Genomic DNA, 14,241 nt, shown 5'->3' on the forward strand with positions numbered 1-14,241 from the left:
CTACAGACAGTGAACGCACCACAGACTCTCTGCTGTCCTAGACAGTGAACGCACCACAGACTCTCTGCTGTCCTACAGACAGTGAACGCACCACAGACTCTCTGCTGTCCTACAGACAGTGAACGCACCACAGACTCTCTGCTGTCCTACAGACAGTGAACGCACCACAGACTCTCTGCTCTCCTACAGACAGTGAACTACGCACCACAGACTCTCTGCTGTCCGACTGCTGCTGCAGACAGTGAACTCACCACAGGTTCTGCTGCAGGTCCGGACCTGTAAACCAGCACTGGGCCACAGTTTTGCAGCAGGAACAACGGATGGCGGAGGAGACCTGAACTTCACTCAGGGTAATTCCACATAAGGTTCTGTTTTCTGCTGATTTGGGTTTGACCTCCGGTAACCTCAGTAGTGTCTGCAGGTTCTGTAGAGGGCGACCCATTCTGGGACGGAATCAGAGACGCTATCCTGGGCGAGCCGTCCAATGAGACACAAGAGTGTCATCATCCTAAACCAATCCTGTTCAGTACGGGGGAGGTGAGGACTTAATGACATCATCGCTGGCGTCCTGCATTCCTCTAGAAAGGTTCTGAAGAACCGTCTGAACGTTTGTTCCGTGTTGCAGATGACCTGGCCTCTGCCGTGGCATCCTGAGGTCGTCGACGTTCAGATGATGGTCATTGGTTCTGTCGCTGTTGTAGCCGTACCCGGAGAGATGACGTAACCAAATACACAAATACTGCTAGTAATGTAATACTACTGAATCTTTCTAGCAATACTACAACTACTACTGATAATGCTGCACATGTGAATATTATTATTGATATCTGTTAAAGGAACAAAAGTGAAAACAAATTGTGAAAGCAAAAGTATACGAAGCCCAGATTTTTAAATAAAATTCAAATAATAAAATTCAAAGTTGAAACTGATATTAAAAACAAAAAAGTCCAGTGTTATCAGAGAAAAATTCAACATGATGACAAATGGTCAAATTATTGAGATTGAAAATAAAAAATTTGAAATAAAAAACTAAATAGAATAGAAAGCCTTTATTGTCATTGCCTCATGGCTACACAATGAGATGAGGAGCGCTGCTCCCTCTGGTGTCTAATAGCAACATGACATTCAAGTAATGGTAAAATTCAAGTAGTGGCATAAAACTCTAGCAACAGAAGACTAAAGCAAGACAAATTTTAAGTGATCCCAAATTATGTTGAAAAATAACTAGAATTGTAGGACTGCTCTGTGATGTCGGGGTGAGGTCTCTCTCTCTCTCTCTCTCTCTCTCTGAATCACAACAATCACAATCATGAAAGTAGCTGAAATGGGGTAAAAAGTGAAATCAGAAGATTCTGCTGAAAATGATTGATCAACTTTTGATTTAACGCCACGTTTCCAGTTATTGTTACAGAATACCATTGATGCTGACTTGCTTTTTATTAACAGCACCATGTCAGGGAGGAGGCTGAGAGAAGCTGTCAGACAGGTGCGACACATGAGCACACACCTGAGCAGCACCTCACCTGCAATAGGTCATGTGACCAACCTGTGTGTTAGGAGCTGGTGTCAGAGGAGGCGTTCGGAGACTTGGACGTGGTTATCGCTGGTCTGAGTAACGTGTACACGCACTACATCACCACCTATGAAGAATACCAGGTATACGAAACTGTAATACTGCAGTATTTAGGCCTCACCTGGACGTCGTCATCACAGATGTTTTATTCAGGTGCAACGGTATGAAGGAGCCTCCACCATCTACGGCCCCCACACGCTCAGCGCCTACCTGCAAAAGTACAGAGGCCTGGCCAGAGCTATCGCACAGGTGGGACGGTTTAAAGACGTTAGCATGGATGTCTGTCTTTAGAGTGGCCCTGTGGCCCTGTGGCCCTGTGGGGCCCCGCCTCCAGCCTCCCGCCTCCCGCCTCCCGCCTCCAGCTGTGATGTCATTATTAAAGGATGCTGCTGCACATTAAAACGTTTCTGTGCTTTCAGGACAAAGTTTCGGCGCTGCCGGCCGGTCCTCCGCCTCCTTTCTTTACCAAGAACCTCTTCAATCTGCTGCCCGCCGCGCCCGTAGACCGGAAACCAGCCAACCGCAGCTTTGGAGACGTCCTGCAGCAGGTTTACCCCGTCTACACACAGGTACGACCCGTTTACCCCGTCTACACACAGGTACGACCCGTTTACCCCGTCTACACACAGGTACGACCCGTTTACCCCGTCTACACACAGGTACGACCCGTTTACCCCGTCTACACACAGGTACGACCCGTTTACCCCCATCTACACACAGGTACGACCCGTTTACCCCGTCTACACACAGGTACGACCCGTTTACCCCGTCTACACACAGGTACGACCCGTTTACCCCCGTCTACACACAGGTACGACCCGTTTACCCCCGTCTACACACAGGTACGACCCGTTTACCCCCATCTACACACAGGTACGACCCGTTTACCCCCCGTCTACACACAGGTACGACCCGTTTACCCCCGTCTACACACAGGTACGACCCGTTTACCCCCATCTACACACAGGTACGACCCGTTTACCCCGTCTACACACAGGTACGACCCGTTTACCCCCGTCTACACACAGGTACGACCCGTTTACCCCCATCTACACACAGGTACGACCCGTTTACCCCGTCTACACACAGGTACGACCCGTTTACCCCCGTCTACACACAGGTACGACCCGTTTACCCCGTCTACACACAGGTACGACCCGTTTACCCCGTCTACACACAGGTACGACCCGTTTACCCCCATCTACACACAGGTACGACCCGTTTACCCCGTCTACACACAGGTACGACCCGTTTACCCCGTCTACACACAGGTACGACCCGTTTACCCCCGTCTACACACAGGTACGACCCGTTTACCCCCGTCTACACACAGGTACGACCCGTTTACCCCCATCTACACACAGGTACGACCCGTTTACCCCCCGTCTACACACAGGTACGACCCGTTTACCCCCGTCTACACACAGGTACGACCCGTTTACCCCGTCTACACACAGGTACGACCCGTTTACCCCGTCTACACACAGGTACGACCCGTTTACCCCCGTCTACACACAGGTACGACCCGTTTACCCCCATCTACACACAGGTACGACCCGTTTACCCCGTCTACACACAGGTACGACCCGTTTACCCCCGTCTACACACAGGTACGACCCGTTTACCCCGTCTACACACAGGTACGACCCGTTTACCCCCGTCTACACACAGGTACGACCCGTTTACCCCCATCTACACACAGGTACGACCCGTTTACCCCGTCTACACACAGGTACGACCCGTTTACCCCCGTCTACACACAGGTACGACCCGTTTACCCCGTCTACACACAGGTACGACCCGTTTACCCCGTCTACACACAGGTACGACCCGTTTACCCCGTCTACACACAGGTACGACCCGTTTACCCCGTCTACACACAGGTACGACCCGTTTACCCCGTCTACACACAGGTACGACCCGTTTACCCCCGTCAACACACAGGTACGACCCGTTTACCCCGTCTACACACAGGTACGACCCGTTTACCCCGTCTACACACAGGTACGACCCGTTTACCCCCGTCAACACACAGGTACGACCCGTTTACCCCGTCTACACACAGGTACGACCCGTTTACCCCGTCTACACACAGGTACGACCCGTTTACCCCGTCTACACACGTCGGTCTGACAGTCGTCTGTTTCCAGGGGGACATCGTGTCCGTCACCTTCGTGGCAGGAAACCCACGGCATTCTGGAGACGTGGTAAGACTTGGTGTCCCTTTCCTTTGGTTCGTCAGTCTTTCTGTGTTTTTTGTCCAACGTCTTCTTTCATCCTTCTTCCAGAGAGATAAAACGTTCGTTATTGTGGAGATTTATGACAACAGAACAGACACCTGGGAGGTTGTGTACACTGATGCATCATGGGAGACCAGGTAGGTTTATGTTAAACAACCGCTGCACCACGACAGCTCAGCGTTTATAGTATTTGTAACACAAGTCTTTCTGATACTCCAAAAAATGTTGTCCATTACTTGAAAATATTTCCTTCGGTAATGGGTTCTAGTACCTTTTCTTGGTTGGGGCGTGAACTTCAGGTATTAAACGTCTTGCTGCAGGTTTCACTGGCTGAAGGGTTCGAACCAGCAAAGTACGTCTACGGTGGAATGGCACGTCCCCCCGGCAGCGCCCAGCGGCTCCTACAGGATCAGACACCTTGGACACTACAAACAGATGAAAGGGCTGCGACCCGTCATCATGCCGTACGAAGGCATGTCTGATGTCTTCAGAGTCTCTGCCAGCTTTGACTACCAGCGAGACGATGACATGATTACGTCCACGTGTCCCCACCATCATTGAAGGACACGTTTTCCTTCTTCTGTAACACCTTTAACCTGGTGGACGTGACGATCACAGATTAAACACGACAAGCATTAGTCTTTCTTCTTCATATTTATCCCCACTATAAATGATTTTTAAATATTTATGAAAACCCAATGGCTTGAAGGTACGTACGTATTTGATAGGTAAATACAGACGGTAACTTCCTGCTGAATATTGATCATCGGCCCAAAACACTTTGTAAATCTTGACACGATACACTAACCCACTGCTAGCATGTAGCACAGTTAGCTAGTGATTGATGAATACCGCCGCACTGCTAGCCTGTAGCACGGTTAGCTAGTAATTGACCAATACCGCCTCACTGCTAGCACGCAGCACGGTTAGCTAGTGATTGGTGGATACCGCCTCACTGCTAGCATGTAGCACAGTTAGCTAGTGATTGATGAATACCGCCGCACTGCTAGCCTGTAGCACGGTTAGCTAGTAATTGACCAATACCGCCTCACTGCTAGCATGCAGCACGGTTAGCTAGTGATTGGTGAATACCGCCTCACTGCTAGCATGTAGCACAGTTAGCTAGTGATTGATGAATACCGCCGCACTGCTAGCCTGTAGCACGGTTAGCTAGTAATTGACCAATACCGCCTCACTGCTAGCATGCAGCACGGTTAGCTAGTGATTGGTGAATACCGCCTCACTGCTAGCATGTAGCACAGTTAGCTAGTGATTGATGAATACCGCCGCACTGCTAGCCTGTAGCACGGTTAGCTAGTAATTGACCAATACCGCCTCACTGCTAGCATGCAGCACGGTTAGCTAGTGATTGATGAATACCGCCCCATTGCTAGCATGTAGCACGGTTAGCTAGTGATTGGTGAATACCGCCTCACTGCTAGCCTGTAGCACGGTTAGCTAGTAATTGACCAATACCGCCTCATTGCTAGCATGTAGCACGGTTAGCTAGTGATTGATGAATAGATCGTCGCTGCATCACTTTCCACGTATTTCAACAGGAAAATACACAAATTCAGCCACAGACTATAAAAATCATTGGACTCGTACAATAATAACGTTTCTATCACAGATCAGTGGACAAATATTAGATATTTTTTAATGACAGGAGGAAACAGTTGTGTACAGAGGGGCGTGTGCTAGAAGAAGCTCTGCAGCGGTTCTCCCAGGATCTCCTCCATCTCGTGAACCGCCTTGTGGACCTGCTGCTCCACCTCCTCGCACTCGTCTGGAACAGGCATCATATCAGGTTACACTGAAGGTTCTACCTGCGGAGAACGACGTTCAACCACAGCAACATGGTAAAGGTGTCCTCACCCTCCATCAGCTCAGCCAGGAAGGGGACGGTCTCTGGCAGCAGGACCACGTAGTTCTCCTTCAGTCTGGACGCCAGCTCCGTCAGCATCAGCAGAGAGGAGAACCGCACCTGCGACAGGAAGAGGAGGCGGCTTGGTGAACGCCTACACAAAGCCTCAGGGCAAGGACAGGTGTGTGTCGTACCTTGGCGTGTGTGTGACGGCTTCGCAGCAGGATCTGGTAGTTGAGCGACCTCCACTGGGCGTCGTCGGCCAGCGCCACGGCGAACTGACCCACGCAGGGGAGGAGGTGCTGGGTCACCCTCTGCTGGTACTCCTGCTCTCCTCCCTGAACGTTCTCCAGCTACACACACACGCGCGTCAGTTCCAGCGGCGACTCGACGTCACATGACCAGTCCCACCTGATCTCACCTGGTGCAGCAGCGGGCCCATCAGGACCCGGGCGCGCTCTGGACTGAGGAACCGCTGAGTGTCGTAGAGGAAGGTCTTGTAGAGACAGTCGAGGACGTCCCGGAGCAGCAGAGACACCTTCAGGTCAGCCGAACAGGAGAACGACAGGACGTCTGCAAGACAACGGAGGTTAGCACCTGTCCAGGTTTAACTCTGGATCACATGACCCGGCCCGCCTCACCCGACTCGGCGCTGTTGGTTTGTCGCAGCAGGTCGGCCAGTGGCTTCACCAGGTTCCCCGCGAACAGGACGAAGAGCCCTTTGAGGTGCTCGGCGATGCGATTGGTCAGTCGGTAAAAGGTGAGCAGACGCTCGTTACTGTCGGATCTGCTCCAGTCCAGAAGCTGCAGACAAACAGAATCAGTCCCAGAACCGTCACCCGACCGGTCGGATGCTCAGGCTGCAGACAAACGGAATCAGTCCCAGAACCGTCACCCGACCGGTCGGATGCTCAGGCTGCAGACAAACGGAATCAGTCCCAGAACCGTCACCCGACCGGTCGGATGCTCAGGCTGCAGACAAACGGAATCAGTCCCAGAACCGTCACCCGACCGGTCGGATGCTCAGGCTGCAGACAAACGGAATCAGTCCCAGAACCGTCACCCGACCGGTCGGATGCTCAGGCTGCAGACAAACGGAATCAGTCCCAGAACCGTCACCCGACCGGTCGGATGCTCAGGCTGCAGACAAACGGAATCAGTCCCAGAACCGTCACCCGACCGGTCGGATGCTCAGGCTGCAGACCTCACCTTGAAGAACAGCGGCCTGAAGGTCACCTCTGACAGTTTCATCACCATGGTGACCAGACAGTCTATCACACAGCCTTCGATTGTCGCTGCTTTCTCCAGATCGCCCTGAATGCAGCACAGACAGTTATTGATCTGTGGCGGTTCTGATCAGAACATCACCACTAGAACCTCAACACTGACCCGACAGTGTTCCGAGCGGAAGTCCAGAGCAACGAGGAAGAATGACGTGAGCTCTGATTGGTGGACGCTCAGCTGCTCTTTGTCCATGTGGCCAATGTGCTCTTTAAGGATGCTCATCAGCGCCCCCAGGTGGCCCTGCAGGAACACAGGACCAGTCAGAATACCGGGATGAGGAGTATTCCGCCGGGAACGCCATCGTCCACCACGCAGGCGCCCCACCTTCCTCCCGGTGACCATGTCGCCGTAGCACTTGTTGATGGCGGGCAGAAGGACCCGAGACGGAAGCTTGGAGGCCAGGGTGCTCCTCAAGGAGGCGAGACGCGCCGACAGCTGGGCGGCGGCGGAGGAGGACGAGGAGGAGGGCTCCACCAGCTGAGTCAGATGACACACCTGTAGGAGCATGTAGCGTTAGCTGTCTGCGTACATGTCACTGTGCTAGAAGCTAGAAGCTAAACCTAGCAGGGGGGCTCCCGGGCCTGCGAGCGCACCTGTGAGGTGGCGTCCTGCAGGTACGGGCTGATGAAGTTGGGCAGCGTGTCTGTGATGCGTTGGAGGGCGGTGACGGCGCTCAGCAGGTAGATCTCATTGGTCAGCAGCTGCTTCCCGTCTGTCAGGATGTGCAGCACCGCTGGCATCAACCTGCAGGACAAACACACGATCAGCCGGCGGCTGGCGAGCGGCGGCGTGATTATTGATCGCTCCTCCTCACCGAGGTAACTGGGGGATGGCGAGGGCCTTCAGCGTGCCGACCAGCTCGGCGATGCAGAGCAGAGCGCTCCCCATCACGTTCTTCTCTTCCTGCGGCGATGCCACGATCTGGACGGTCTGCAGCAGGATGGGTACCAGCGCCTCCTGGTGGTCGGCACCAAGACTGCGGCAGATCAGCTTGAGGCTGTAGAGCGCTGTCTGACGGTTGACGGCCAGCTCCGCCTCCGCCGCGTCACTTTTACCCACGATTCTCTGGAGGTCGATGGTCAGCTGCAGGAGCGCAGCTACCTGAGACAACAGGTGAACCAGCAGCAAACATTTCAAAACATGAACTCCGTCCGAGTCTGTAAACGGGGATCGAGGAACGCCATCGAGCCGTCTCAATAAATCACCATCAAGTCAACCTGGAATAATCAGAAGTCAAAGACGACGAGCGTCACAGCTCATTCACAGGTGCGTTACCTGCCCATCGTCCCTCTCGGTCTTGTGATGCAGCCTGTTGTTCAGCAGCTCCATAGCTTTCCTCCTCACCGTCGGCAGTCGATTACCCATCAGCCCCCTGACCACCTTAATGAAGCAATCCGGGGGCAACAGGGCGTTCAGCTGGGAAAGCAGGTGAGGACAGGTTGGAAAAGGCTTTACAATCACCAGTCAGGGTCAGCAGTGTCCACCGTGTCCACCGTGTCCACCGTGTCTTTAACCCCGCCCACGGCGGCCTGAAGGACATCACGTCAACAAACCTTGTCCAGAACATCGTAGGCCTTGTTGAGCAGAACTCTCCGGAACCTGGCGGTGGGTTTGTCAGCGTTTTCTTCGGCGCAGCGAGCCACGCTATGAATGTAGCGCAGCACCTCCTCCAACAGCCTGGAACACACACCTGTTCACCTGCTGCACCTGTTCACCTGCTCACCTGCTCACCTGGTCCAGTCTGCACTGCTCATTAAAATACCTCTGAAGCTGCTGCAGAGACTCATCGATGACATCATCAATGGCTGCAACCTGTAACACATCCAGTGAGGTAAGAGAACAGCTGTAAACACGTGACCCCCCCCAGCATGGTTAGCTCTCTGGCTAACAGCTGTAAACACATGACCCCCCCTAGCATGGTTAGCTCTCTGGCTAACAGCTGTAAACACATGACCCCCCCCAGCATGGTTAGCTCTCTGGCTAACAGCTGTAAACACATGACCCCCCCCAGCATGGTTAGCTCTCTGGCTAACAGCTGTAAACACATGACCCCCCCCAGCATGGTTAGCTCTCTGGCTAACAGCTGTAAACACATGACCCCCCCCCTAGCATGGTTAGCTCTCTGGCTAACAGCTGTAAACACATGACCCCCCCTAGCATGGTTAGCTCTCTGGCTAACAGCTGTAAACACATGACCCCCCCTAGCATGGTTAGCTCTCTGGCTAACAGCTGTAAACACATGACCCCCCCCCCCCCTCCTAGCATGGTTAGCTCTCTGGCTAACGGTGAACGTTTCCCTTCCGATTTCATCCTGTTGTTCACCTTCGCGATGAAGTGGGTGGAGCCAAGCAGCTGAGCCGTGAAGGAGACGCACAGGAACTTGAAATGTCGCAGCTCCTTGCTGCTGTGAGCGTCCACGCTGAAGATCAGCGCCTCCTCCTCCTCCTCGGCTCCTCGCCGGCTGCTGGCGTCCTTCACTGCAGCTGCAGGGTGAAAACGTCCAGGTGAAGGAGGGTGAAAACGTCCAGGTGAAGGTTTCTACAGGAAGACGTTTGTTTCGTGTTTCATGACGGTATCCGGATCCCCCCCCTCCTGGAGGCTGCCTGGACACCGAGGGAATGAACCGCTTTCTGTCCACCATGTGGCGGCAGAGAAATGAACAGTTAACCACAGAAGACATTTGCCAGCAGGTGGCGCTCTCACTGGCTGAATGGTGCAAAGGTGTCTTCATGGTGGAGGGGCCGTCTCAAGGCATCAAATTCTACGGAGACAGTAATCACGACTCGCCGGCCGGCCCTTTTTCTCCACCTACGTTGTGCATATGTGTCTTTTTAATTTTAATTTATTGGTATTTTGTTGTTATTCTGCATCAAGTTAGAAATTAATATTAGTTTTATTGGTATTGTTAAATGTCGATGATTTATGTACGAAGGACTTTCAACGGAAACAAGACCGCAAGAAATGCTCCTCTGAGACAGGATGTTTGATGTATTTGTACTGTAATACATGCTACTGTGTGACTGTACTTGTACTGTAATACACGCTACTGTCTGACTGTACTTGTACTGTAATACACGCTACTGTCTGACTGTACTTGTACTGTAATACACGCTACTGTCTGACTGTACTTGTACTGTAATACACGCTACTGTCTGACCGTACTGGTACTGTAATACACACTACTGTGTGACTGTACTTGTACTGTAGTACATACTACTGTCTGACCGTACTGGTACTGTAGTACATACTACTGTCTGACTGTACTTGTACTGTAATACACGCTACTGTCTGACTGTACTTGTACTGTAATACACACTACTGTCTGACTGTACTTGTACTGTAGTACACGCTACTGTGTGACTGTACTTGTACTGTAGTACACGCTACTGTGTGACTGTACTTGTACTGTAGTACATGCTACTGTGTGACTGTACTTGTACTGTAATACATGCTACTGTTTGACTGTACTTGTACTGTAATACATGCTACTGTCTGACTGTACTTGTACTGTAATACATGCTACTGTCTGACTGTACTTGTACTGTAATACACGCTACTGTCTGACTGTACTTGTACTGTAATACACGCTACTGTTTGACTGTACTGGTACTGTAATACATGCTACTGTCTGACTGTACTTGTACTGTAATACATGCTACTGTTTGACTGTACTTGTACTGTAATACATGCTACTGTTTGACTGTACTTGTACTGTAATACACGCTACTGTCTGACTGTACTTGTACTGTAATACACGCTACTGTCTGACTGTACTTGTACTGTAATACACGCTACTGTCTGACCGTACTGGTACTGTAATACACGCTACTGTCTGACTGTACTTGTACTCCAACATTCTATCAGCGACCCGGGTCCCACCGTTAGCGAACCGGGGCCCACCGTTAGCGACCCGGGGCTCACCGTTAGCGAACCGGGGCCCACCGTTAGCGAACCGGGGCTCACCGTTAGTGACCCGGGTCCCCCCGTTAGTGACCCGGGTCCCCCCGTTAGTGACCCGGGTCCCACCGTTAGTGACCCGGGTCCCACCGTTAGTGAACCGGGGCTCACCGTTAGTGAACCGGGTCCCACCGTTAGTGAACCGGGTCCCACCGTTAGTGACCCGGGGCTCACCGTTAGTGACCCGGGTCCCCCCGTTAGTGACCCGGGTCCCACCGTTAGTGAACCGGGGCTCACCGTCAGCGACCCGGGTCCCACCGTTAGTGAACCGGGGCTCACCGTTAGTGAACCGGGTCCCACCGTTAGTGAACCGGGGCTCACCGTTAGTGAACCGGGTCCCCCCGTTAGTGACCCGGGGCTCACCGTTAGTGACCCGGGTCCCACCGTTAGTGAACCGGGGCTCACCGTTAGTGAACCGGGTCCCACCGTTAGTGAACCGGGTCCCACCGTTAGTGACCCGGGTCCCCCCGTTAGTGACCCGGGTCCCACCGTTAGTGAACCGGGGCTCACCGTCAGCGACCCGGGTCCCACCGTTAGTGAACCGGGGCTCACCGTTAGTGAACCGGGTCCCACCGTTAGTGAACCGGGGCTCACCGTTAGTGAACCGGGTCCCCCCGTTAGTGACCCGGGGCTCACCGTTAGTGACCCGGGTCCCACCGTTAGCGACCCGGGGCTCACCGTTAGCGAACCGGGGCTCACCGTTAGCGACCCGGGGCCCACCGTTAGCGACCCGGGGCTCACCGTTAGCGAACCGGGGCTCACCGTTAGCGACCCGGGGCTCACCGTTAGCGACCCGGGTCCCACCGTTAGTGACCCGGGTCCCACCGTTAGTGACCCGGGGCCCACCGTTAGCGACCCGGGGCCCACCGTTAGCGACCCGGGGCTCACCGTCGTCTTTGTCGTCTGGCAGCTGCAGCAGGAAGCCGAGGATGTTGATGAGGGAGGCGATCTGGTCGCTGACCTCAAACCGACAACAGATGGAAATCCAGAAGTCCACGTCTCTCTCCTGAGCGGCGCCCTGCACACATGTGAGCACGCCACGCGACTGGTAACCAGAGATCACCCACCAGTAACCACCCCTAACCCGCTAGCAGATTAGCTTCATTCAGGGAATCGGGACTCAACGTGAGCACAGGTGAGCCAGTCACTTCCTGTTTCCAGTTTGAATCCCTAAGTATGTGGACGCCTTACCTTGTCGCTCACAATGCCGGCGGTCTGCGTGGCGCGGAGCTTGAACAGGAGGAGCATCAGGACCCAGAGGAAGCGGGCGGGTCCCAGCGTCGTGAGCAGCTGAGTGAGGACGGGCAGCTGCCGGTGATCGGGCACGTGAGGCAACGCGGCGGCAAAGACGTGCAAGATCCTGGTCACCACGGCGTCGACGCGAGCCGGGGAGGCGCCGTCACAGAGCTGCCGCGCCTACAGGAAGTCAGCGTGGACGGTTGAACCTCGGAACGCGAAGCGAGAGCATTCTGAGGCTTAAAGGCGCCACCTTGATCAGCGCAGGTACGACCATCTGGACCGTCTTGTCGATGACTCTGAAGCTGTAGGCGTCGTCCAGACGCAAGATGTTGGCTCCCATGAAGGTGAAGATGGGCATGATGTTGTGAAGAACCTTCTCCTGTGGGATACGACAGTCAGAAAGATGGCGGCTCCCAAGGTTCCGTCATCGTCTGTTCACTCACGGGGAAGACGGTGGCGGCGGCGCCGAGCAGCAGCAGAGCCTGGTGGTGAGTCTGCGGCATGTCGGACGCTCTGATGCACTGAACCACCAGCTCCACGCTGAAGCCGTCTTCATCCAGGACGTCTGGGAACGGCAAACGTCACAGGATGACGGAGACGGAACGGCAGCCGACGGCCAAGGGAGGTGACCTTTGACCTACCTGCAGCCACAGGTCGTCCATCAGGCGACAGCTTGAGGCAGACGTTGAGCAGACAGCTGAGCAGCAGCTGTTTGGTGTACTCCATGTTGATGCCATCATCTGAGCACGGCTCCAAGCTCCTGGGGGCGGCACCACGGTGAACACCAGACCTCCACAGTACCTGTACCTGTCCCCCGTAGGGGGCAGCACCACGGTGAACACCAGACCTCCACAGTACCTGTTACCTGTCCCCCGTAGGGGGCAGCACCACGGTGAACACCAGACCTCCACAGTACCTGTTACCTGTCCCCCGTAGGGGGCAGCACCACGGTGAACACCAGACCTCCACAGTACCTGTACCTGTCCCCAGTAGGGGGCAGCACCACGGTGAACACCAGACCTCCACAGTACCTGTACCTGTCCCCAGTAGGGGGCGGCAGCACCACGGTGAACACCAGACCTCCACAGTACCTGTTACCTGTCCCCCGTAGGGGGCAGCACCACGGTGAACACCAGACCTCCACAGTACCTGTTACCTGTCCCCCGTAGGGGGCAGCACCACGGTGAACACCAGACCTCCACAGTACCTGTACCTGTCCCCCGTAGGGGGGCGTGGCTGGTCGGGTGTTCTGTTTGTGGTGAAGCCCGCCTCCGTTCAATGACTCAACTAGAGGGTTAGGGTTAGGGCCTCCATGTGACATCATCAGGTGGGTGTAGGGATGGCTGCAGCCAATCAGAGCTCAGTGTTCATTGGTCAGGCTCCTCCTCCTCCGCCTGATGGCTGTTACCTGGCGAGCAGAGTGAAGAGGACTGGCACCAACACCTGGCCCCTCCTCAGCTTCTTCTTGTGCTGCAGGAGCTCCAGGATCAGCGTGACTCTCTGCCAGGGCACAGCGCCCCCCGGTGGATCCACATCAGCGCCCCCCAGTGGCCTCCTGCCCCCAGACAAAAACAAGCGTCCCCGTCAGTGCCGATCGACCGTGCAGCCCGATGGCGGCTCTGGTCAGGTGACTCACCTGTGAGTCATCCTGCTGCGGCGGCGCTGCTGCACCGTCAGCCCCACCGGGGCGTTCTCTAGTGGCGCCAGCTCATTGGCCACCAGCTGAGCATCGACGGTAATCTGTGAAAGGCAGAAGCACAAGGACGGGTCAGAGGTCGAGCCTCACCTGAACCGTGCCTTTCTGTCTGTGGCGCTGACTCACCCCTTTGAAGATGCTGCTGATGGCGTTGGACACCCGGGGGCTGCTGCAGTCCACCAGCAGGTCAAAGAGCACCGCCAGAAGCTGCTGCTGGACCTTCTCCTCAGCGATGGACGAGAAGAAAGGCTTCGTGATCTGGGAGAGAGAGAGCTCTGAACCCGGGTTCAAGTCTAACCCAATCCCGTTAGCCCCGGGTTCAAGTCTAACCCAATCCCGTTAGACCCGGGTTCAAGTCTAACCCAATCCCGTTAGACCCGGGTTCAAG

At 54.4% G+C, this 14,241-nt stretch overlaps 2 protein-coding genes across 2 annotated transcripts in view; one reads left to right on the top strand and one right to left on the bottom strand.

Annotated features, from left to right (window-relative positions):
* Nucleotides 1-4,425, top strand: part of asah2 (N-acylsphingosine amidohydrolase 2) — an 8,761-nt gene extending 4,336 nt beyond the window's left edge. Inside the window, exons 11-20 of the mRNA XM_068758919.1 lie at nucleotides 269-350; nucleotides 422-537; nucleotides 626-720; nucleotides 1,447-1,486; nucleotides 1,558-1,656; nucleotides 1,727-1,822; nucleotides 1,993-2,142; nucleotides 3,724-3,780; nucleotides 3,862-3,950; nucleotides 4,134-4,425. Coding sequence (XP_068615020.1) covers nucleotides 269-350; nucleotides 422-537; nucleotides 626-720; nucleotides 1,447-1,486; nucleotides 1,558-1,656; nucleotides 1,727-1,822; nucleotides 1,993-2,142; nucleotides 3,724-3,780; nucleotides 3,862-3,950; nucleotides 4,134-4,374 — 1,065 coding nt within the window. The 3' untranslated portion in view covers nucleotides 4,375-4,425. The remainder of the gene's footprint in view (nucleotides 1-268; nucleotides 351-421; nucleotides 538-625; nucleotides 721-1,446; nucleotides 1,487-1,557; nucleotides 1,657-1,726; nucleotides 1,823-1,992; nucleotides 2,143-3,723; nucleotides 3,781-3,861; nucleotides 3,951-4,133) is intronic.
* A 1,031-nt stretch (nucleotides 4,426-5,456) lies between these two features.
* heatr1 (HEAT repeat containing 1) lies at nucleotides 5,457-14,128 on the bottom strand (the record flags this gene model as incomplete). The annotated part of the gene is made up of 22 exons (XM_068758917.1): nucleotides 5,457-5,599; nucleotides 5,689-5,797; nucleotides 5,872-6,030; nucleotides 6,099-6,250; nucleotides 6,319-6,481; nucleotides 6,887-6,991; nucleotides 7,067-7,201; nucleotides 7,286-7,456; nucleotides 7,555-7,705; nucleotides 7,776-8,062; nucleotides 8,237-8,377; nucleotides 8,515-8,638; nucleotides 8,724-8,773; nucleotides 9,284-9,444; nucleotides 11,807-11,936; nucleotides 12,110-12,334; nucleotides 12,408-12,536; nucleotides 12,601-12,722; nucleotides 12,799-12,917; nucleotides 13,566-13,712; nucleotides 13,794-13,897; nucleotides 13,980-14,128. Coding segments are annotated over 22 exons (3,122 nt in total), but the record flags the coding sequence as incomplete, so codon positions are not given.
* Between the last annotated feature and the right edge of the window lie 113 nt (nucleotides 14,129-14,241).

This window comes from Brachionichthys hirsutus, unplaced genomic scaffold (genome assembly GCF_040956055.1).
Source record: "Brachionichthys hirsutus isolate HB-005 unplaced genomic scaffold, CSIRO-AGI_Bhir_v1 contig_143, whole genome shotgun sequence".
In the NCBI taxonomy this organism is placed as follows: domain Eukaryota; kingdom Metazoa; phylum Chordata; class Actinopteri; order Lophiiformes; family Brachionichthyidae; genus Brachionichthys; species Brachionichthys hirsutus.